Raw genomic sequence first — 21897 nt, 5'->3', positions numbered from 1 at the left:
CATATCAAACCCTTTGAAACAGAAAATAGAAACCAACAAACACAGACCAAAAACCATTGCTTTAGACAAAATTATCTGCATGCTAAAATCTTGGCATGCTGCCAATGTATTTTAGGGTACTTGGATGAGCTGATAGTCTTAGTTTGTTCCGAGTCACTGCCTTATATGCTAAGGGGGAAAAATTCTGGGGCTCTAACATCGGCCGGCCGCAAACTTTAGCACCCGGCGCAAATTAGCGCCGGCGACCACGTAATTCACCTCCAGCACCCCTGAAGGTGGTTGGAGCGCTACACACTTCTCTTAGGGCGCTAACATTGGAGAACGGGGTGCTACCTCAGAACGCTAATCACGCTGAGGCACTGTCAATTACCTAGTACTCAGACAGACTGGCGCCTTCCAGTTCTTAAAGGGGAGGTTCAATCATGCTGCACAGCCTCACCCTGATCATTGCTGCTTGTGACCTGGGCCTACAAGTAGGTGCAATTCTTCAACCAAGAAATTCATGGCTGCTCAGAGGCCCAGGGAGAGAGCTTGCCGGTTCAGCGACCGGGCATTTGAGGCTCTGGTTGTGGCTGTGGAACACAGACCGGCAGTGCTGTTCCGAGACACTGGCAGGAGGCCATTGCCCTGGGAGTTCACAAGGATGTGGAGGGAGGTGGCCCAGTACGTCTCGTACAGAAGTGTGGTCCAAAGGACTCACACCCAATGCCGCAAGAAGTTTAACGACCTCACTTGGGTGGTCAGGGTGAGTAGATGCTTGAAATACCTTTACATCCCACCATCTCAACCTTACTGTGCACAGACAGTATAAACTGCCAAATCCCCAACACTCACCCACCAACTATGCCCATCTACTAGAAGTCACATCCACATCTCTCACCTTGCAGACATTAACGGCTATTCAACTATGGTAGGCACATCTGACAAACACATGGCTGCACACTCACTCGCACACTGCCCTTTTTCTTGCAGGCCAAGCTTGCTCATAACAGGAAGGGGCAGCTATGCACAGAAGGAGGTCAGGCGGAGTTGCACCCCCTCACACAGCTGGAGGAGCGAGTGCACAGAATCATCACGAGTCATCTCATGGGCACTGTGGCAGTCGGAGAGGTCGACCCCTTTGGGGACAGCAACAGTATGTTCATCACCTCTTCCTCCTCTCTCATACCACTTTCCCCTCAGAACACTAGCCCTTCCCACTTTCCATCTAAGTATACAGTCTCCATTCCTTGCTCCCTTCCTGCCGCCCTCTCCTCACGTTAAACCCACTCTGTGCCTTCCTGCTTTCAGATAGTGAGCCACCGTCTGAACAGCCTGTCCCTCAACCTCCCAATGGCAGCAACGCGGAAGAGGAAGAGAAACACCAAGCCGGAGCCTCACTGCCTGCGTCTCCCGAGGATGACACATGATACTGGGGCCACGTGGTCGCTGGAGGGGAGCATAGGAACTGGCTCTGATGTGGGTGAAGCTCCGGGACCCAGCGAACTGCAGCAACGCCATGGGGAAAGGGAAGCTCGGGGCCGCTCCCCGGAGGGTAATGCGCACGAGTTCCGCTGCACAGGACTCGGATGAGGACCTCGATGTCGAGGTGATGACCACACAGGCGCTGAGCATGCATACTGAGCTCATGGGTGCAATGGCAAGGGTGCCCGAGAGCATGGATGCACTGGCTAGGAGCATGGAGAAGTCCGCTGCCAAAACTGCTGCCATCTGTGCGCAAACCCTCGAGCCCATCCTTGCCACTTTGCAGAGGATGGTTGACTTGCAGGGAGACCGTGGGGACCCAGACCCCATGCCGCGTGTAATGGGTGAGGTGGCAGCATCTATTACAGCCCAGGCCGAAGCAACGCAATGGCTTAGTGACGTAAGAAACTACTAGGCACTTGGTCTGAGTATTAAACAAGGCTTTAATCAACTGTTTCACAACATGGAGGTCTAGTTGTCCTTCACTGGTTCCAGTTTACAAAATGTCCTGAGCAAGCTGGGCCCATGCCCGAGTATTTATACTCTCCCTGGACAGCGCCACCAGCAGGCCACCCAGTATTATTTCATAAGTCATTTCTACATGAATGGCAAAATTCATGTCATTCTTTCCGCCTGAAAGACTGGAAGTCCGGCGGCTTCTTTCTACTGAATTAATCGGACTAAGAATAGACGCAGTCGTTTGGATCTCCATCGGTGGCCGGAAGGCACGTCTCCTCGGACCATGTTTTGGTCCCTGGGTCGCTTAGTTCGTACCAGCAGGCTGGCAGAGTCTGTGTCGCCTTGATCGACCGGAGGGGGACCGGGGAGATCGTGGCTCCGGGTGCGGGCCCCCACAGGCGCAGAGCTGGCTTCACCCTGCTCAGTAGTCAGTGACTGACCGGTGCCCTGGCTTCGGGTGGCCCGGGTTGATCCGGCGGAATAGCTGGTAGATCCCTTGACGTCCCGGGTAGGGCATCATCCTCAGAGGAGCGCAGGGTATCGGCGTCATTAATACGAATCCCACCATCGATTGGGTCCGTGGGACCGGTTGGACAGGGAGCCAGATCCCGAAATGACACTGCGGATTCCCGGCCATCAGGGTACCACACGTATGCGTACGTGGGATTGACATCCGTCAGTTCCACTTCGTCAACGAGGGAATCACTCTTAGAGGATCGGACGAATCTTTGGAGCAGCACGGGGCCAGGAGCTGCCAACCATGATGGTAGGGACATCCCATGAGTGGAGCGACGCTGGAACCTGAAGAATCGCTCGTGAGGATTAGCGTTGGTGGACGTAGAAAGAAGAGACCTGATGGAATGCAATGCGTCAGGGAGCATAGTTTCCCACTGCTGGTCTGATAGGTTGTGTGACCTCAGTGCAAGACGAACAGCGTTCCAAATGATAGCGTTGTATCTCTCAACCTGTCCGTTTCCAATAGGATGATACGGTGTCGTTCTACTTGTGGCGATTCCCCTTTGGGAAAGATAATTTTTGAGTTCGCTTGACATGAAGGAGGGACCCCGATCAGAGTGGATGAAATTGGCCGTACCGCAAAGGGAAAGGACCTGATCGAGGCATTTGATCACTGTGGAAGTAAGCATATTGGGACAGAGGAAAGCAAAGGGAAAGCGTGAATATTTGTCCACCATAGTAAGCAAGTAGGTGTTTTGCATTGAGGAAGGCAGTGGCCCTTTAAAGTCAATGCTGAGTTGCTGCATAGGCTGTGTAGCATGTATGAGCGAGCCATCCGATGGACGGAAGAATTGTGGTTTTAATTCCGCGCAAATTCTACAAGTGGAGCATGTTCTTCTCACGTCTTCCGTAGAAAATGGGAGATTTTTAGATCGCACAAAGTGTAACATACGGGTAACGCCAGGATGGCATAAGTCAGTATGAAGATCCGCATGAGTCGAAGTTGACGTGGAAGAGCAGAATGCACGTATGAGGGTATCCAGGGCCACATTCTCTTTGCCGGGTCGATAATGTATGGTGTAGCCAAAGGCGGCCAATTCCATCCTCCAGAGCCGTATTTTGTTATCTTTGATCTTAGCGCGTTTCCAGCTATCCAGCATAAAGGCCATGGAGCGCTGATCAGTTATAAGCGTGAAATGGCGACGAGCGAGAAAATGACTCCATTTACGTACTGCTTCAATGATAGCCGTAGCCTCCTTCTCGAGAGAAGGATAATGGAGCTCGCTACCTGCAAAGTTCTGGACAGAAATGCAACAGGTCGACCACCTTGATTCAAGATAGCCGAGATCGCCACCTCTGATGCATCGCACTCGACCACGAAAGGGAGATTTTCATCGATGGAACGAAGCATGGCTTTTTCCGGTTGTCGCTTGAGGAGATCGAAAGCCGAAATGGCCGTTGCCTCCAGTGGAAATGACTTCGCGTGAAGCAGGGGCTGGATCTTGTCGGAAAAGTGAGGTATCCACTTCGCATAATAGGCGAACATGCCGAGGGCCCGACGAAGAGAGCTGAGATTTGTAGGAGGAGGGAGCTCCTGAAGCGGACGAAGTCGCTCTGGATCCGGTTTGATGACACCATTGCCCACCCAGTAGCCAAGGATGTTGACTGATGATACTGATTTCATAGATATGGACTCATTTAAGGTTAAGTTGCGACGACGGAGAACGTCAAGAAATTTCTGGAGGTTGGCATCATGCTCCTTCTGGTCATGACCAGCAATGGTGATATTATCCAGATATGGAAAAGTGTCCGTTAAGTTCCCCTGTTTGACTAGGCTATCCATTGCCCTTTGGAAAATGGCCACCCCATTGGTGACCCCAAATGGAAGGCGACAAAACTGGTAAAGCCGACCGTTGGCCTCAAAGGCCGTATACTTCTTGTCAGAGTCCTTTAACGGCACTTGATGATATGCGCTCTTTAAATCAAAAGTTGAAAATACCTTGTAGTTGGCAAGGTTATTGACCATGTCATCGATGCGTGGTAGTGGGTAGGCATCCAGGTCGGTATACTGGTTAATAGTTTGCGAGTAATCGATGCAAAGATGTTTCTTGTGTTGATTCAGAGGATTTTTAACAAAGACGACTTGAGCCCGCCAGGAAGATGAACATGGCTCAATGATACCGTCAGCTAGAAGGCGAGTGATCTCTGCCTCGATAAAGGATAGATCATCTTGGCTGAAACGTCGTGATTTAGTGACCATGGCCTTACATTGGGGGGAAAGATTGACAAACGAGGGCTCGTTGCGCGAAGCCGCCGAAAGCGCACAAAACGGAAATAGTAACCTCCGGCTTTGACCCTCCAAACTCGAAAGTGAGTCTTTTGTGTTGTTTCTGGAAATCCTGTCCCAGGAGCACATCACTGCATAGGTTTTTGAGCACCCCGAGCCGGGTGGAGAAATAAGTGCGGCCATTGAGAATAAGGTCGACAAGACAAAAGCCGGAAGAGTTGGTGGTCAGTGTCGTCAGAGCCATTGCAATTTCCCTGTCCGAGTTTAAATACGAAGTTTTAACTTACTGACAGCCTGCTCACTGATGAAGCTGTCAGAGCTGCATGAGTCGATTAGTGCACTCAAAATGTGTCCATTTACCGAAACTTTCGTGGCTGCATGGGACAGACTTTGGGGAAAAACAGCTGTTTTCTACCCTTGACAGCTGTAACCTTAGTAGTGGCTCTTGGGGGAGGAGCAGTTTTAGAGATAGCAGCTGCAAAACTAACAGGGGCTCTTGACTGGTATACCTTAGAAAAGTGACCTTTTTACTAACAGAGGCTCTTGACTGGCATACCTTAGAAATGTGACCTTTCTTACTGCAATGATTGCAGATTGCATTACGAGCAGGACAAAATTTCCTTTAGTGGAATGCACAGAAGAAACACTTCCTTCCAGATTGCCAAGATGCCGCTAGGGCAGGATCGTCATCAGGGAGGGCTTCTAGGGTAGGGTCGTCATCAGCTAGGATAGAGTCATCCGCCCGAGGCCCATTGGAGGAGTTACCAAAAGTCCAGGCATGCGGTAAAAGATAGGTATCTGCATTTTTCCAGAGAACATGCCTGGTCATAGGCAGCTTGTAACTTGAGGGTTTTATTCTCCAACAGACGCTGGCGTATGAAGGGAGACGCAATTCCATTAATAAAAGAATCACGAATTAACTCCTCCTGGTACTGCTCAGCTGAGACAGCTTTGAGGTTACAATCCTTGCTGAGCCTGCGAAGCTTTTCAAGGAATTCGTCAAGTGATATCCCGGGTTGTTGTCGAGTTTTGGCCAGTAGATGCCAAGCAAAAATTTCATTTGGGGCCTTAACATATAGTTGCTGTAGTATTTGGATAGCTGAGTCATAGTCTACACAGTCTTCAATATAGTCAAACACATGAGGGAATATATAATTGGCAATTATCTCTAGCTTATCAGGAACATTCTCACCACACACCCTGAAGAAGTTGCTGACGGTATGATACCAGTATTTCCATACCTTAGCCGTTGTAGGTAGATTCGGGTCCAGGTCAAGACGGGCGGGTCGGAGTAGTTTCTCCATGATGGATTGATTACTACCTCTGGTTCCCTTCTACCGTTTGAGTCATAGCCGTCTGTTCCCAAAACCACTCAGAGCGTGGAGCAGGTTCAGTTGATTAAATTGACGTAAGACAACTACTAGGCACTTGGTCAGAGTATTAAACAAGGCTTTAATCAACTGTTTCACAACATGGAGGTCTAGTTGTCCTTCACTAGTTCCTGTTTACAAAATGTCCTGAGCAAGCTGGGCCTGTGCCCGAGTATTTATACTCACCCTGGACAGCGCCACCAGCAGGCCACCCAGTATTATTTCATAAGTCATTTCTACATGAATGGCAAGATTCATGTCACTTAGTGCTGTAATGGGGTCAGTGGTTGGTGGCATCCAATCTCAGACTGCTCTGATGCAGTCTCAGTTTGATGCCATGCAAGCGCTGACTGCTGCCATTGTCGCTGGGTCGACCACTGTTCACTGGGGATCTCATGGTGCCGCAGCAGGCCAGCAATCTGTGCTCGAGCAGATTGCTCCAGATGTTGAGGTTCTGCCCTTGGGGGAGTGGCAGTGTGTTGGTCGAGCAGGAAGATGCTGTCCTCTCTCAGGGTGACAGCATTCCTGCTCCCACCATTGCCACTCCACCATTGCACTTGCCTGTAACCCAGCCATCCCAGACTGCTGCTGCCCGTGCAGAGTTGGTGCAGTCTGAAGCTGGGCCCTCCAGGCCCAGAGCTGGTCGAGGACATCCTGCAAGGCCATCTGCAGTCTCTGGCTCTCAGACTCAGCAGCCTTCCACCAGCCTTGCTGCAGCCACTGGGGCCACATTACGGAGGAGCAGTAGGGTTGGGAGGGGGGAAGTGCAAAGGGGAGGGAGATCAGCAGGGAAAGTCCAGTAAATAAATTTTTTAGATCAAATGGGGGGAGTGTGTACACCAAAGTTGGATGTGTTTGTAAATATATTGTTCAGTTTGGTAAGAAGTATTTCCGTGTGCTAAGAACCAGTTCTGTTTGTTCATAAATTGTTGTTTGTTTGTTATTCATTGTGTTTAATAAAACAGAGTTGTGTAGAATAATAAATGTTAATTTCAATGTTATGAATTTGGTCATGTTTCTCACTGGAACTTTGGCTGGTCATAGGGGCTGTGAGCTGGCTGTAATGATGTGGTCGTTGATCCCAAATGCCATCTACTCTCTCATTTATTGGAAGCACTGTGTAATGGGGCGTTCACGAACAGCCCTTGCAAAAGCAACATTGAGCGGCTCCCTCCTACGTTGGTGCTGCTCCTCCTCCACTTCCTCCTCCTCCTCCGCCTCCTCCTCCTCCTGAGGTGGTTCACCAATCCCTGGTGGCAATGGCTGGGTCCTCAGAATGGCAAGGTTGTGCAGCATGCAGCACACAACTATGAAAACGGATACTCGATCAGGGGAGTACTGCAGGGCGCCTCCAGAGTGGTCAAGACAGCGGAACCGTTGCTTTAGCATGCCGGTGGTGTGTTCAATCAGGTTCCTGGTGGCGCTATGGCTCTTATTGTATGCAAGCTCAGCAGGAGTGTTGGGGTTATGGTGCGGTGTCATCAGCCAGGTGGCGAGTGGATAACCCTTGTTCCCAAGGAGCCAGCCGCGAGCTTGATGCGGTGGTTGGAACAGTGCTACGACACCAGTCTGACGCAGGATGAATGCATCGTGGCTGCTGCCAGGATAGCGGGCATTGATGGCGACGATGCGCTGTCTGTGGTTGCACACCAACTGCACGTTCAGGGAGTGGTAGCCTTTGCGGTTGTGGAACACCTCTGCATTTTGATGAGCTGCCCGCAATGCCACGTGGGTGCAGTCAATGGTGCCCTGAGCCATGGGGAAGCCCGCTATCCTTGTGAAGCCCCATGCACATTCATGCTGTTTGTCTCGGGTCATGGGGAATGAGAGGAACTCCCTTCTCCTTCTGTACAGAGCATCTATGACCTCCCGGATGCAGCGATGGACAGCGAACTGGGAGATGTTGGCAATATCCCCTGTTGAAGCCTGGAAGGAGCTGCTGGCGTAGAAATTGAGAGCGACTGTGACCTTCGCTGCCACCGACAGAGAGGTCCTGGTCCTGAGCTGAGGCTGGAGCTCTGGCTGCAGGAGGTGGCAGAGCTCTGTGACCACCTCCTTGCTGAAGCAGAACCTTCTAAGGCACTGCTCTTCTGACAGATGAATGTATGAGAACTGCGCCCGGAATACCCTGGGAGGGTATGGTCTCCTGTTGGCCCTCTTCCCTCTGGCCACTTTTTCCAATCTTTCTCTCCGCCTCCATTGCTGAGGCTGGAGGGTGAGGTCCCGTGCCAGTACAGCCCCCATTAACTTGTAAATGTTGCAGTACCAAAGGTAAGAGAAATTAGCTCACGAGCAAAACTCCTTCAAGTAGGAAACTGTCAAATCTCTCCGAACGCCTCTCTGCTTCTGTTAACGTGCGAAGGCAGAATTGATTGCCAACAGGAAAAAACAGGACGTGCACGCCTTTAAATAGTGCTCGCCCAGCTCCCAGCCGACTGCAAACCATCCTCCTCTACTTGTCGTTCCTAGCGACAGGCGCTGAATCAGGGGGCGAGAATCAATTTCCGGTCCGGGGCACTAACGGGGCGATGTGCACTTGGATGATGTCACGATCTCTGGGCACAGGAGATCGTGGCGGTAGTGTTTAGCACCGCTGCAAACCGCCAGTTGAATTTCGTGGGTGACACTAAAATCGCCGCGCATGGGTGGTAAGTCGTTAGCGCCCCGTTACCGCTGCAATGTATATATCTTTAAGGGGGGAACTATGTTTTACAGCTCATGTATACTGCAGTACCGGCAGTGACCACACCTGTATATAGCACTGAGTAGTAATCTGTACAGATCAGTTCCCGTGTGAGCCACGTTGAGTAAACACCTGTTGTACCGTTCTCCGCAGTCTGTGTCTTATTATACATGGACGCAACATTGGCGACGAGGCAGGTTCGAACCTACCTGCAACTCTGTATCACCTCCCGGGGATTCGTTCCTGGAGATCAGTGGATTGGAGGTCAGGGCCAGAGACTCGGGCGTCGACCACGGGCAACCGCCCAGTCATCCAGCAGAGACTCGAGAATTGCGGGTGAGGCTGTCGAGAGCCAGGCTTGGCTTTCCAGTCGAGGTGGTCCAGTGAAATGGGCTGGCAACAGGTAGTGCGCAGACCCTTCCCGGACAGCGGCGGGCTAGAGCCTGACCGAGCGGCACAGCAAAGGGCCGAGCAGCATCGACGGGGGAGAGAGAGAGAGGGCAGAGCGCACAGGGTGCAGCCGGTGTTCAGGGGCCGAGCAGCGTCGGAGAGAGGGAGAGAGAGACGCGCAGAAACCCGCGAGGCGCTGCCATTGCCACGAGGACCGCCGAGAGCAGCGTTGGCAGCAGCACAGGAGAAGCGCGCGAAACCTACAGGGCGCCGCCATTGCCATGAGAACCGCCGGGAGCGGCGTTGGCAGCAGCGGGGGAGGAAGGAAAGCGCGGAAGACGCCATTTTAAGCCATTGGGAGACGCCATTTTAAACCACACCCAAAATGCCGAAGAGTGGCAGTATCACCGCATTTGACAATGAAGTCGAAGATTGGACTACATATGTCGAACGAATAGAGGTGTACTGCAAGGCAAATGAGGTGTCAGATGACAAGAAAGCGTCGGTATTGTTAAATTTAATGGGTGCAAAGACGTATGGTTTATTACGAAATCTAGTACCCCAACGAAGCCAATGGAAAAGAGTTTTGAAGACATAGTAACAATACTAAAGGAACATTTAAACCCCACACACCGCTGCTGATAGCAGAAAGATTCAAGTTTCACAAACGGAACCAGCATAAGGATGAAAGCAATGCTGATTATTTAACAGAACTGCGCAAACTATCGAAACACTGCCAGTTTGGAGCGGGACTGGCAGATACCTTAAGGGACAAGTTTGTGTGTGGGCTTCAAAGTGAAGGAACCCAGAAACGGCTTTTATCTGAAAAGGACCTTACGCTGGAAAAGGCTTTCAGCATTGCGGTATCATATGAAGCAGCAGCACGGGGCGCTGCAGAGATACAATAGAGACCGCAAGAATATGGCACAAACGAAATGTCATATGGAACAGAGAAGTGCTATCACTGCGGCAGAACAACACACGACCAGAATGATTGCTGGTTCAAAGACAAAGTGTGCAGACAGTGTGGAAAAGTAGGACACATAGCACGAGTCTGCAGGTCGGGAAAGAAAACCAGCAATAAGAAACCTACCAAAGGAAAGTACAAGAAGGTACATAAGATGACGGAGAATAGTTCAGACAAACAAAAGAGTGATAACGACTCCGAAAGCAGGGAACTGAGTTGTCTGAAACTACATAATGTGATCACAACGGAGGATCACCGAACCATTTGGGTCACTCTCAAGTTAGCAGGAGTCCAGGTAAAGATGGAATTGGGCACAGGATCAGCCCTAACAGTCATAAACCGACGGGACTACGAGCGGCTATTCTCACACATACCCTTGAGAGACACAAAAATTATTTTGAAGACGTACACGAGGCAAAAAGTCTATCCCAAAGGAAAAATAAGGGTGACCGTTATATATAACGGTAAGGAAACACCAAAACTAGACCTGTATGTATTGCAAGATGGAGGACCACCATTACTGGGACGTGAATGGATCCAGAAAATACAACTGGATTGGCATTCCATACAGGCACTGACTGTGGCTGACAAAAAGGATGACGACGTCACACCTGGGCGACTGTCAAAGATCCTAACTGACGCGAAAGAAGTGTTCCAGCAAGGACTCGGAACACTAAAAGGCATGACAGCGACGATTAAAATTGAAGAAAACACAAGCCCAAAATTTTTTAAGGCCAGACCGGTACCTTATGCGATCCGCCCAGCCATCGAAGCAGAGCTGGAGAGTCTGGAACGTTCAGGTGTACTGTCCAAGGTAGACTGGAGCGAGTGGGCTACACCCATCGTCCCTGTGATGAAAAAGTCGTTGAGCAGCACGCCTGGGGAACCAAGGAAGGTTCGCATCTATGGGGACTTTAAGGTAACAGTGAACCCGGTCCTTCACACCGTACAATATCCACGTCTGCGGATTGAAGATATTTTCGCTTCGCTATCTGGAGGGAAACACTTCACTAAGATTGATCTGGCCCAGGCGTATCTGCAAATAGAGGTAGAAGAAGCATCAAAAAATACCTCACAATCAACACCCATAAAGGTCTCTACCAATACAACCGGCTGGTATTCGGGGTAGCATCAGCTCCGGCTATTTGGCAGAGGGCAATGGAACAAGTCCTGCAAGGGATCCCAGGGACCCAGTGTTATTTGGACGACATCCTGGTCACGGGCAAAAATGACAGTGATCACCTTGCCAACCTGGAGCAGGTGCTCACTAGATTGCAGGAATATGGGCTCCGAGCTAACCGCCCCAAATACGAGTTTTTTAGAAAACAGATCTCGTATTGTGGCCACATTATCGATAAAGAGGGGTTACATAAGCCCCCAGAGAAGATTGAGGCAGTAGTCAAGGCTCCAACACCGGAAAATGTGTCACAACTGAGGTCGTTCCTTGGGCTGGTAAACTACTACCATAAGTTCTTGACAAATTTGTCTACAATACTACACCCACTGAACACCCTACTGCAAACTGGGGTGCCATGGAAGTGGAGTGACGAATGTAGACGAGCTTTCCAGAAGAGCAAAACACTAATCACATCGAAAGAGGTATTGGCCCATTACAACCCGGCATTACCAATTCGGTTGGCATGTGATGCGTCACCCTACGGCATTGGAGCAGTGCTGCCGCACAAATTCTCGGATGGCTCAGAGAGGCCAATAGCCTTTGCGTCACGATCACTAACCTCAGCTGAGCGTAACTACGCCCAGATTGACAGGGGGGCCCTCAGCCTAGTGTGGGGAGTGAAAAAGTTCAATCACTATCTGCACGGGCAGTAATTCACCTTGCTGACTGATCACCAGCCTCTTGTCTCCATTTTTAATCCGAAGAAGGGCGTTCCGGTGATGACTGCGCAACAACTACAAGGATGGTCACTTTTTCTAGGGGCGCACCACTATGAGATTGAATATAAGGGCACGAAACAGCATGGAAATGCTGATGGGCTATCACGCCTGCCACTGCCTACTGCGGAGGAAGCACCAGCAGTGGATCCTGTCGAAATATTCCATTCGACTATAGTTGAATACCTACCGGTAACTAACGCTTGTATCGAAAAGTAAACCCGAAATGACCCGACACTGTCTCGGGTATATGATTTGACGGTGAAGGGATGGCCAGCACATGGCGACTCACTGTTGCCAGCATTCTCGACAAGGAGAGAACAGCTGTCAGTGTGCCGGGGGACCTTGATGTGTGGATCCCGAGTGGTAATTCCACCCAAGTTAAGGGATAGAGTGCTCAATGAGCTTCATGAGGGTCATCTGGGAGGGGTAAAAATGAAAAGCCTAGCCAGGGCTTATGTGTGGTGGCCGGGAATTGATAAACAAATCGAGGACCTGACCAAGAGCTGCTCAGGATGCCAGAAAGTCCAAAATGCACCACCACAGGCCCCTCTACACCCATGGGAGTGGCCCTCATCTCCATGGCAGCGGGTGCATATTGATTTTGCTGGTCCATTCATGGACTCAATGTTTTTAATAGCCGTGGATGCGCACTCGAAATGGCCTGAGGTCATCAAAATGTCCTCCACCACCACGGAGAAAACTATTGCAGTCCTACGGACCATTTTTGCCAGGAATGGCTTGCCAGAACAGATTTGCTCCGACAACGGACCACAGTTTGTGTCCGAAGAGTTCCGGAGGTTCTTGAAAAAGAATGGGGTAAGGCATTACACATCCGCCCCGTATCATCCAGCCACAAATGGATTGGCTGAGAGGTTCGTACAAACCTTTAAGAAGGCAATAAAGGCTATGTACAATGACAACATTCCGCTGTAGCACAAGGTGGACAATTTCCTGTTCGACTACCGGAATGCGACACATGCAGTCACCAACCAGGCCCCAGCCATGATGTTCTTTAACCGAAAGTTAAGATCTCGCCTGGATTTGCTCAGACCAAACGTACGAAGAGATGTTGAGAGTAAGCAATTCCAGCACATCCATGAGAAGCCAACAAGGAGCTTCAATGTTGGGCAACCAGTCTTGGCCCGCGACTACTGAACAGAAAAATGGCAGCCAGGAACGATATGCACACGGCAGGGCCCACTAATGTACACAGTGGACGTTGGGGAGAGCATCGTGAGATGCCATGCTGACCAGATCCTAGAGTCACAGGAACAAGTCAACCCCATGCCTCGCCCATACGTACCTGGTGATGAACCCGACGTACAGGTCACATCTACCCCAGAAACAGTAGCATCGGAAGCTGATGAACCAACCGACGACAGGGGGCCAGAATCGCCTCCGCACCAAGAGCAAGACACTCGGGAAAGGCGCTATCCAGAAAGGATCAGGAAGCCTCCCCAAAGACTGAATATATAAATAGACTATTTCCAGCTAACGTTGCATGTTAAAAGTGTTAATTGTAATTAGTTTGATATTTAATTGTTAAATGAGTGTTATGGTACTGTTAATCTAAAAGGGGAGGAATTGTAATGTATATACCTTTAAGGGGGGAACTATGTTTTACAGCTCATGTATACTGCAGTACCGGCAGTGTCCACACCTGTATACAGCACTGAGTAGTAATCTGTCCAGATCAGTTGCAGTGTGAGCCACGTTGAGTAAACACCTGTTGTACCATTCTCCGCAGTCTGTGTCTTATTATACACGGATGCAACAACCGCCCCTCCCCGCGGAGGCGTTAACCAACCAAATTTTTCCCCCAAGAAACAAAGGAACCACAAAAGGGGTCCAAACATTCCATGCAAAAATTCCTCAGGACATGACATTTTTTGCCTCCTTTATCACCAATTTTCTCGCTTCCTTTTCCCTGAAGGCATGGGGTTAGAAATTTCTGTGCCTTTAAAATGTGTAAATTTTTTAATCTGGTCGGTGGGAGATGAGGAATTTGGTGTGGAACCCTGTTCTTCTGAGCCTCCCCTCCTTTTCTCGCCCAAAGAGAATTTCTGACACGAGTGGGCATTTCTTCTATCCATGTCCCCCATGCTGACGTCAGAGGAAGAGGGAGGTCTAGCAGGATGACATCAGGCATCGTACAATATGAGTTTTGTCTCAGTTGTTCAAGACACACTTTATGAAGCAGGTATACAGTGTGTAACAGTATTAATCCTGGTGAAAGTGGGGCCTAGCAAATTTTTGAAGATTTCTCTGGGATCAATTGATGCTTTTTGGAACTGTGAATTTTTAATTTGTGCTCCTGTCACCCTTCTTCTCAACACTTCATCCAGCAATGTGCTCCAGTGATATTCCTCCCTCCATCCCTCACCCGGGAAAGCATCCCCAGTTTCACCAAAATGGTGCTGTTGACCAGAAAAATATATTGGTTCTGGACATAGGACTGCAGCTCACCAGAAATGTCTTGCTGAGGTGCAGTTTCACAGGCACTGAGCGCGCTTTGGCGCCTTGTTCAACTGGCCATTATTCATGTATGAGCCTTAATGGTGAATATTGGCAGACTGATTGACCTGATGGTGTATTACAGTTAAGCCTCATACAATTTATTCAACATCATCCACGTATCTGTATATACATCTGTATACATGTATATGGATATTTCCAATATGGGTTGCTGATTAGTAATCAATCGCCAAAACCTTGGATGATTTTCCTCCCTGCTCTAGCCTTGGATCATTGATGGGGAAATTGTAACTAATGGCAGGAATTTCATTTTAGAATTTTTAATGACATTTTTTTTTCTTTCGCTGATTTTCTCCCCTCCCTATTATTGGAGTTGGATATTTTCAAAAAACCCAGCTGTTGTATCCGTGTGTTAATGGCGACACGGAATGCAGGAGTTGGTTTAACAGGTGTTTACTGAACAAAGTCTGGAGGTGAACTAAAAGATACAAGACGCTATACAGGCTTATATACCCGAGTGGTCACTACAGGTATTACAGTACACAGGGGCTCTTAAAGGTACATACACTACAATTCCTCCCCTTTTAGATAATTAGTACATAACATTTTAAGTAATCATTAATTAACATGTTTACAAGAACAATAATCTACACATTTGCTGCAGTTAATCAATTATAAGTCAGTCTCTCTGGAGGCTTCCTGACTCGGTCCGGATAACGCCTCGGTGGTGTAGTAGTTTTCGGTGGTGTAGTAGGTTCTTTTGGCAAGGTCGATTCGGCTTGAATGCCAGTGTCGGGTTCATCTGGTTCCAGTATCACCGGATCGGAGGTAGATACTATGGGTATCTCTGCTTCATCATTAGGCGTATAGAGTTGTGGTGTAGGTTGTCCCTTTTCGGATGATTTTATGATCTGGTCAGCATGGCGCCTTATTATGCTTTCTCCAATGTCCACGGTATACATCAACGGTCCTAGTCGTGTGCAAATAGTTCCAGGCTGCCATTTCTCGGTACGGTAGTCCTGGGCCAAAACTTGTTGACCTATCTGGAAGGTTCTAGTTGGCCTTTCATTCATGCCTTGAAATTGCCGGTTCTCTACGTCCCTTCTGATGTTTGGCTTGATCAAATCCAGCCGGCATCTTAGTCTTCTATTGAAAAACATCATGGCGGGAGTTTGGTTTGTAACCACATGTGTTGCATTCCTGTACGCAAACAAGAAGTTATCTACCTTATGTTGTAGTTTTATGTCTTCATTACCCATGGCCTTTATGGTCTTCTTGAAGGTCTGGACAAACCTTTCAGCTAATCCATTGGTGGCGGGATGGTATGGGGCGGACGTGTAGTGCTTAACCCCATTGTTTTTTAAGAACTTCCTGAATTCTTCGGACACAAATTGCGGTCCATTATCAGAACAGATCTGTTCAGGCAGCCCATTCCTGGCAAATATGGTCCTTAATACTGTGATGGTTTTTTCCGTGGTGGTGGAGGACATCTTTATTACCTCCGGCCACTTGCAGTGTGCATCAACCGCGATTAAGAACATTGAGTCCATAAATGGACCAGCAAAGTCGATATGTACCCTTTGCCATGGAGATGAGGGCCACTCCCATGGATGTAGAGGGGCTTGTGGTGGGGCGTTTTGGACCTTCTGGCATCCTAGACAGCTCTTGGTCATTTCTTCGATGTCTCCATCGATTCCTGGCCACCACACAAACGCTCTGGCTAGGTTCTTCATTTTCACTCCACCCAGATGCCCCTCGTGAAGCTCCTTTAGCACTTTATCCTGGAGTTTGGGTGGAATCACCACTCTGGATCCACACATCAAGGTTCCTCGGCACACTGACAGCTGTTCTCTTCTTTGCGAGAAGGCTGGCAACAGTGGTTCGCCATGTGCTGGCCATCCCTTCACCGTTAAATCGTAGACTCGTGAGAGAGTCGGGTCATTTCTCGTTTCCTTTTCAATGGTAGAATTTGTTACTGGTAGACATTCCACTATGGTTGAGTGGAACATCTCCACTGGGTCCACTGTAAGTGCCTCTTCTACCGTTGGCAACGGTAGGCACGATAAACCGTCAGCATTCCCATGCTGTTTTGATCCTTTGTATTCTATGTCATATTGGTGTGCCCCTAGGAAAAGGGACCACCTCTGTAGCCTTTGTGCTGTCATAATGGGAACGCCCTTTTTAGGGTTGAATATGGAGATGAGGGGTTGATGGTCAGTCAACAAGGTAAATTTTTGTCCGTGTAGGTAATGGTTGAATTTCTTCACTCCCCACACCAGGCTGAGTGCTTCCCTGTCGATCTGGGCATAATTACGCTCAGCTGAGTTCAATGAGCGTGACGCAAAAGCTATCGGCCGCTCCGAGCCATCAGGGAATCTATGCGATAATACCACTCCTACGCCGTAAGGGGATGCATCGCACTCCAGTCTGATTGGCAGTGATGGGTTGTAATGAGCCAACACTTCCTTGGACGTGATCAAGCCTTTGCATTTATGGAAGGCACGTTTACAGTCTTCGCTCCATTTCCAAATTACTCCCGTTTGTAGCAGTGCGTTAAGAGGGTGCAGAACAGTTGACAAGTTCGGTAAAAATTTATGATAGTAATTTATCAATCCCAGGAACGACCTTAATTGTGAGACATTTTCAGGTGCTGGGGCTTTTATGACCACTTCAATTTTTTCAGGTGACTTATGCAACCCTTCTTCGTTAATTATATGGCCACAATATGATATTTGTTTCTGGAAAAATTCGCACTTGGGGCGATTTGCTCGTAGGCCCTGTTCTCTCAGCCTAGTGAGCACCTGCTCCAAATTGGCAAGGTGCTCGTTGTCGTTTTCTCCTGTTACAAGGATGTCATCTAGGTAGCATTGAGCCCCCGGAATCCCTTGCAGGACTTGCTCCATAGCTCTTTGCCAGATAGCTGGAGCTGATGCTACTCCGAAAACCAGTCGATTGTACTGGTGCAGGCCTTTGTGTGTGTTTATCGTGAGATACTTTTTAGAGGCCTCCTCAACCTCCATCTGTAGATATGCCTGTGCCAAGTCAATTTTGGTGAAACGTTTCCCTCCGGATAGTGAGGCGAAAATATCTTCTATCCTCGGAAGAGGATACTGTACCATGTGAAGGACCGGGTTTACAGTCACCTTGAAGTCCCCACAGATGCGAATTTTTCTCTGTTCTTCAGATTTATCATTATTCAACGTTTTCTTCATGACCGGGACGATGGGTGTTGCCCACTCACTCCAATCTACCTTGGATAATACGCCTGCCTTTTCCAAATTCTGCAGCTCTGCCTCGACTGCTGGACGAATTGCGTATGGCACCGGCCTTGCCTTAAAAAACTTGAGAATTGCCGCATCTTCCACTTTTATTGAGGCGGTGACGCCTTTCAAGGTTCCTAGTTCCTGTTGAAACACTTCTTTGGCGTTGGCCAAGATGTCTTTTAATCGTTCAGGTATGACATCATCATCATTTTTTTTCTTACTGGTCACCGTCAGTGCCTGAATGGGGTGCCAGTCTAAACGTATCTTCCTGATCCATTCACGTCCCAACAGCGGTGGACCACCATCTTGCAGAACGTATAAATACAACTTCTGTATTTCCTTGCCGTTGTATACAACAGGCACCCTTATTTTCCCTCTGGGGTATACTTTCTGCCCCGTATATGTCTTCAAGATAATGGATGTGTCTTTCAAAGGTATATGTGGAAATAGCCGCTCGTAATCCCGTCAATTTATGACGGTCAGAGCTGATCCTGTATCTAGCTCCATTTTAACTGGGGACCCCGCTATCGTGAGGGTAACCCAAATGGTCTGGTAATCTTCTTTGGCAATTACATTATGTAATTTGAGACAGCTTAGTCTCTTGTTTCCGGAGTCACTATCGCTCTTCTGGTCTTTGGAGCTACTGTCCGTCATCATTTGTACCTTTCTGTACTTTTCCTTATTGATTTTTTTTCTGTCAGTGGATTTTTTGTTTCCAGATCGGCATACACGTGCAATGTGTCCCATCTTTCCGCATTGCCTGCATGCTTTGTCCTTGAACCAGCAGTCCCTCTGGTCATGGGTGGATCTGCCGCAGTGATAACATCTCTCGAAACCCCGTGTCATTTCATGGGTGCCGAAGTCCTGTGGCTTTTGCTGTATCTCTGCAGCTCCTCTTGCTGCTGCTTCGTATGATACAGCCACACTGAAAGCCTTGTCCAGTGTCAAATCTTTCTCAGAAAGTAGCCTTTTCTGTGTTCCTTCACTTAGGAGACCGCAGACGAATTTGTCTCGTAGAGAATCTGCCAGTCCTGCCCCGAATTGGCAGTGCTTTGACAGCTTTCTTAATTCGGTGAGGTAATCAGCGTTACTTTCATTCTTGTGCTGATTCCTCCTGAAGAATTTGAATCATTCCGCTATCAGCAGTGGTGTTGGGTTTAAGTGCTCCTGTAGGGTATCAACAATCTCCTTAAAATTCTTGTCCATCGGTTTGGCTGGAGTGATTAAGTTTCGTAACAGCCCGTTTGTCCTTGCGCCCATCAGATTTAGAAGTACCGATGCTTTTTTATCATCCTCTACTTCATTCGCTGTGCAATATACCTCCACTCTTTCCACATATGTGGTCCAATCCTCTATATCACTATCGAAAGCAGTAATATTGCCAGTCTTAGGCATCCTGAAAATCAAAAATGGTGCCTCCCGCGCTTTCCTTTCTTCCCTGCCGAGAAAAAATGGCGCCTCCCGCGCTTTCCCGCCGCTGCCGCTGCTGACAACGCTGTTCTCCGCGGTTTTTATTTACACAGATATTTTTAATAGTTGGAGGCTCGTTCCCGCCGCACTCTCTGGGACTTTTCCCTCCCTCTGCTTGGTCCGAACGCCGACCTGCTTTGCAGCGCCGGCCGTCTCCCGAGTGCTCCACCCTCCGTCTCTGTTTGCCTCCGCCTTCCGACTCGCTGCTCGGCCCCGCTGCAGAGCCACCCGATGGAGCCCCAGCCCGCCGCCCAGGAAGGATTAGTGCAGTACCTGCCACCAGCCCGGCTAGCTGGTGAAACCACAGTTTTTTTTTGTTGTTTTTTTTTCTTCGACCTTCGTCTGAGGAATCGATCTCCTTGAGGTGCTGCCGAATTGCAGGTAAGTCCGTTTCCAATTCGTCGCCACTGTTGTATCCGTGTGTTAATGGAGACACGGAATGCAGGAGTTGGTTTAACAGGTGTTTATTGAACAAAGTCTGGAGGTGAACTAAAAGATACAAGATGCTATACAGGCTTCTATACCCGAGTGGTCACTACAGGTATTACAGTAAACAGGGGCTCTTAAAGGTACATACACTACACCAGCCAGTTTACATAGAGCAGCTGCGCAATACAGATCAGGAATGTGTCAGTTTCAGTGTTGTTAGCTGATCTCAGCAGGGGAGCAAATTGGGGTGCTATAAATTCCCAGGTCAGAGAAGGAAAAATCAGCCAAGTTCCATTTCCTGATTAATACCCATGACCTCTCCAGGAAGTATACTTGTGTGGACAAGTAAAGACAGGTTTAGGCTTAGGTCTGATACCTCCAGTGGAAAATAGTCTGCTGACACTCAGTGATAAGGGTCACACCTGAATAATGGACACTTGGCTGTGGAACTACAACTCAGCAAGAGGTCAGGGTCTTCATGAGAGGAACATATATGAGCAGAAAATTGGCAGTGAAAAACTAGAAAGAAAGGAATTTTATAAAGATTTTTTTTTTAATGATATTTAATTGCAATTTTCCCCTTCCCCTCTTTCAGTATTCCCACGCCTAGCTCCACTGGGAGGATGAGCAATGTCTACTCTACAAGCATCTGACAATGCAACTCTAACCGGCTGTGATGAAGCATATATGAGGAGCCTATGGGAACTTGCCCTCAGATTATTCCATTCTCCCTGGCATGAAGTATCCAGTCTCTCTGACAGCATGGCTGTAAACTACCCACCGAGTGGGGCATTGCAGACACAAACCCACCACCTAGAACACCACACTGTCATAAGATTTCATACATCCTACTTTAAAAATTGTAATCTTGTCAGTTTTGAATGCCAAAAGTACACTTATTGTGAAGTTTGCCTTTTATGCATGCTGTTACAGAGGAACTAAATTAAACATTGCCAGCTGTCCCACTATTATTATCTAGTGATTTAGGTTAGACAATCAGTGACATGTATAGATAACTCACACTTTTTAATGGGTATCTTAAAAACGCTGCTATAATCTTTAGCACTTACCTTGCTGGATTAGCTGGTATGGCAGGCTGCATTATCTGTTGATTTGTTTCAGTACCTAATGTCATGGCCTCCATCTGAAGCTGAGATGGAAAATTCATGTCCCGCTGTCTCCTATTACCAATTTCAGGAGTCCCTGACTGAACAAATTACACCAGAGGAAAAAGTGCATGAATAATCTTCAAACTGACTTTAATGCTCTCATTATTTCTGCAAATGTTAAACAAGTGATCATAATAAATAAAGAGAAGCTCATCCTGAATATTTTTATTTTAATCTTTTCCTCTGTTTTTAATCTTTCTTACCATGTATTATTCTTATTGTAAGGGATGGGCAGGTGACCTTGCTCCCAAGCCTCTGATGATACCACTCAATGGATGGCTGCTAGAAAATGGACAATGGCCTAAAATGACTGTCCCTCTGATTTTCATTCTCTCCCTGTGTGAAGTGCCTACCAATGGCTTGGCAACTTCCATAATGGCTCAGCCGAGTTTGAAAACTGCCCATGTATATTCCCATCCAGCACAAGCATGCCCCTTAAAAAATCAGGGAAGTATGTAGCTACCTTTGACATCCGTTTTTGGAGCAGGGCCTGTATTTCAGCTGAATTGTTAAAAAAGTACACTTTGTTTGAACACTAAATGCTGATAGCATAATAGGGTAACTGGTTGGAAGGAGTTACTGAGATGCTGGTGTGAAGGGACTATATTAAGACAACCATAACTGAAATAATAAAAATCTTTGAAGCATCCTAGGTTAATGTATTTCTACTACTATAAGGCTCATTAACTCCTGCAAGACAATTTCCAGTCAGAGCAAATATCAACTCACTGTTTACAGAAGAACATTACTGGAAAGCAAAGCACTTTACACTGACACCCTGATCCCCTCCTTTCAGGTTGCTTAAGTGAAAAGTTTGAAGACTTCTAGTTAGTTGGAGAAATACTATAAATTCAAGTTCCACATTCCTATGTACACCAAGAATGTGAGGCAATCATTTCACTCAACTGATATCAGTCACATATTCAGTCAGTGAGCACCTCAATTGACTTAACGGGGAACAGTATTCTTTTTGTTCTTGGATATTGATATGAAGATGTAAATCATTTTCTACTTCATTACTGGCTAAGTGCACAGCAATTTCCAAACTTTCCATATCAATAATGGTTAAGAATTTGGGATGAATAGTCTGCCGCTGAGATGAGTTATCCCTAAAGACAA

The 21897-nt window shown here is 48.1% G+C and overlaps 1 protein-coding gene across 6 annotated transcripts in view; it reads right to left on the bottom strand.

Moving 5' to 3' along the window:
• c4h7orf57 (chromosome 4 C7orf57 homolog) overlaps positions 1-21897 on the bottom strand; it is a 180786-nt gene that overhangs the window by 70834 nt on the left and 88055 nt on the right. For all 6 annotated transcript variants that reach the window (XM_085986334.1, XM_085986333.1, XM_085986332.1 and 3 more), the window contains one exon: positions 20680-20816. In XM_085986334.1, the coding sequence (XP_085842460.1) occupies positions 20680-20816 (137 nt within the window). The remainder of the gene's footprint in view (positions 1-20679; positions 20817-21897) is intronic.

This window comes from Somniosus microcephalus, chromosome 4 (assembly GCF_052327205.1).
Source record: "Somniosus microcephalus isolate GS21.2 chromosome 4, FLI_Smic_1.0, whole genome shotgun sequence".
NCBI classification, from domain to species: Eukaryota; Metazoa; Chordata; class Chondrichthyes; order Squaliformes; family Somniosidae; genus Somniosus; species Somniosus microcephalus.
Note: the sequence above shows the minus strand (reverse complement) of the source record. Positions and strands in the feature narration are given on the sequence as shown.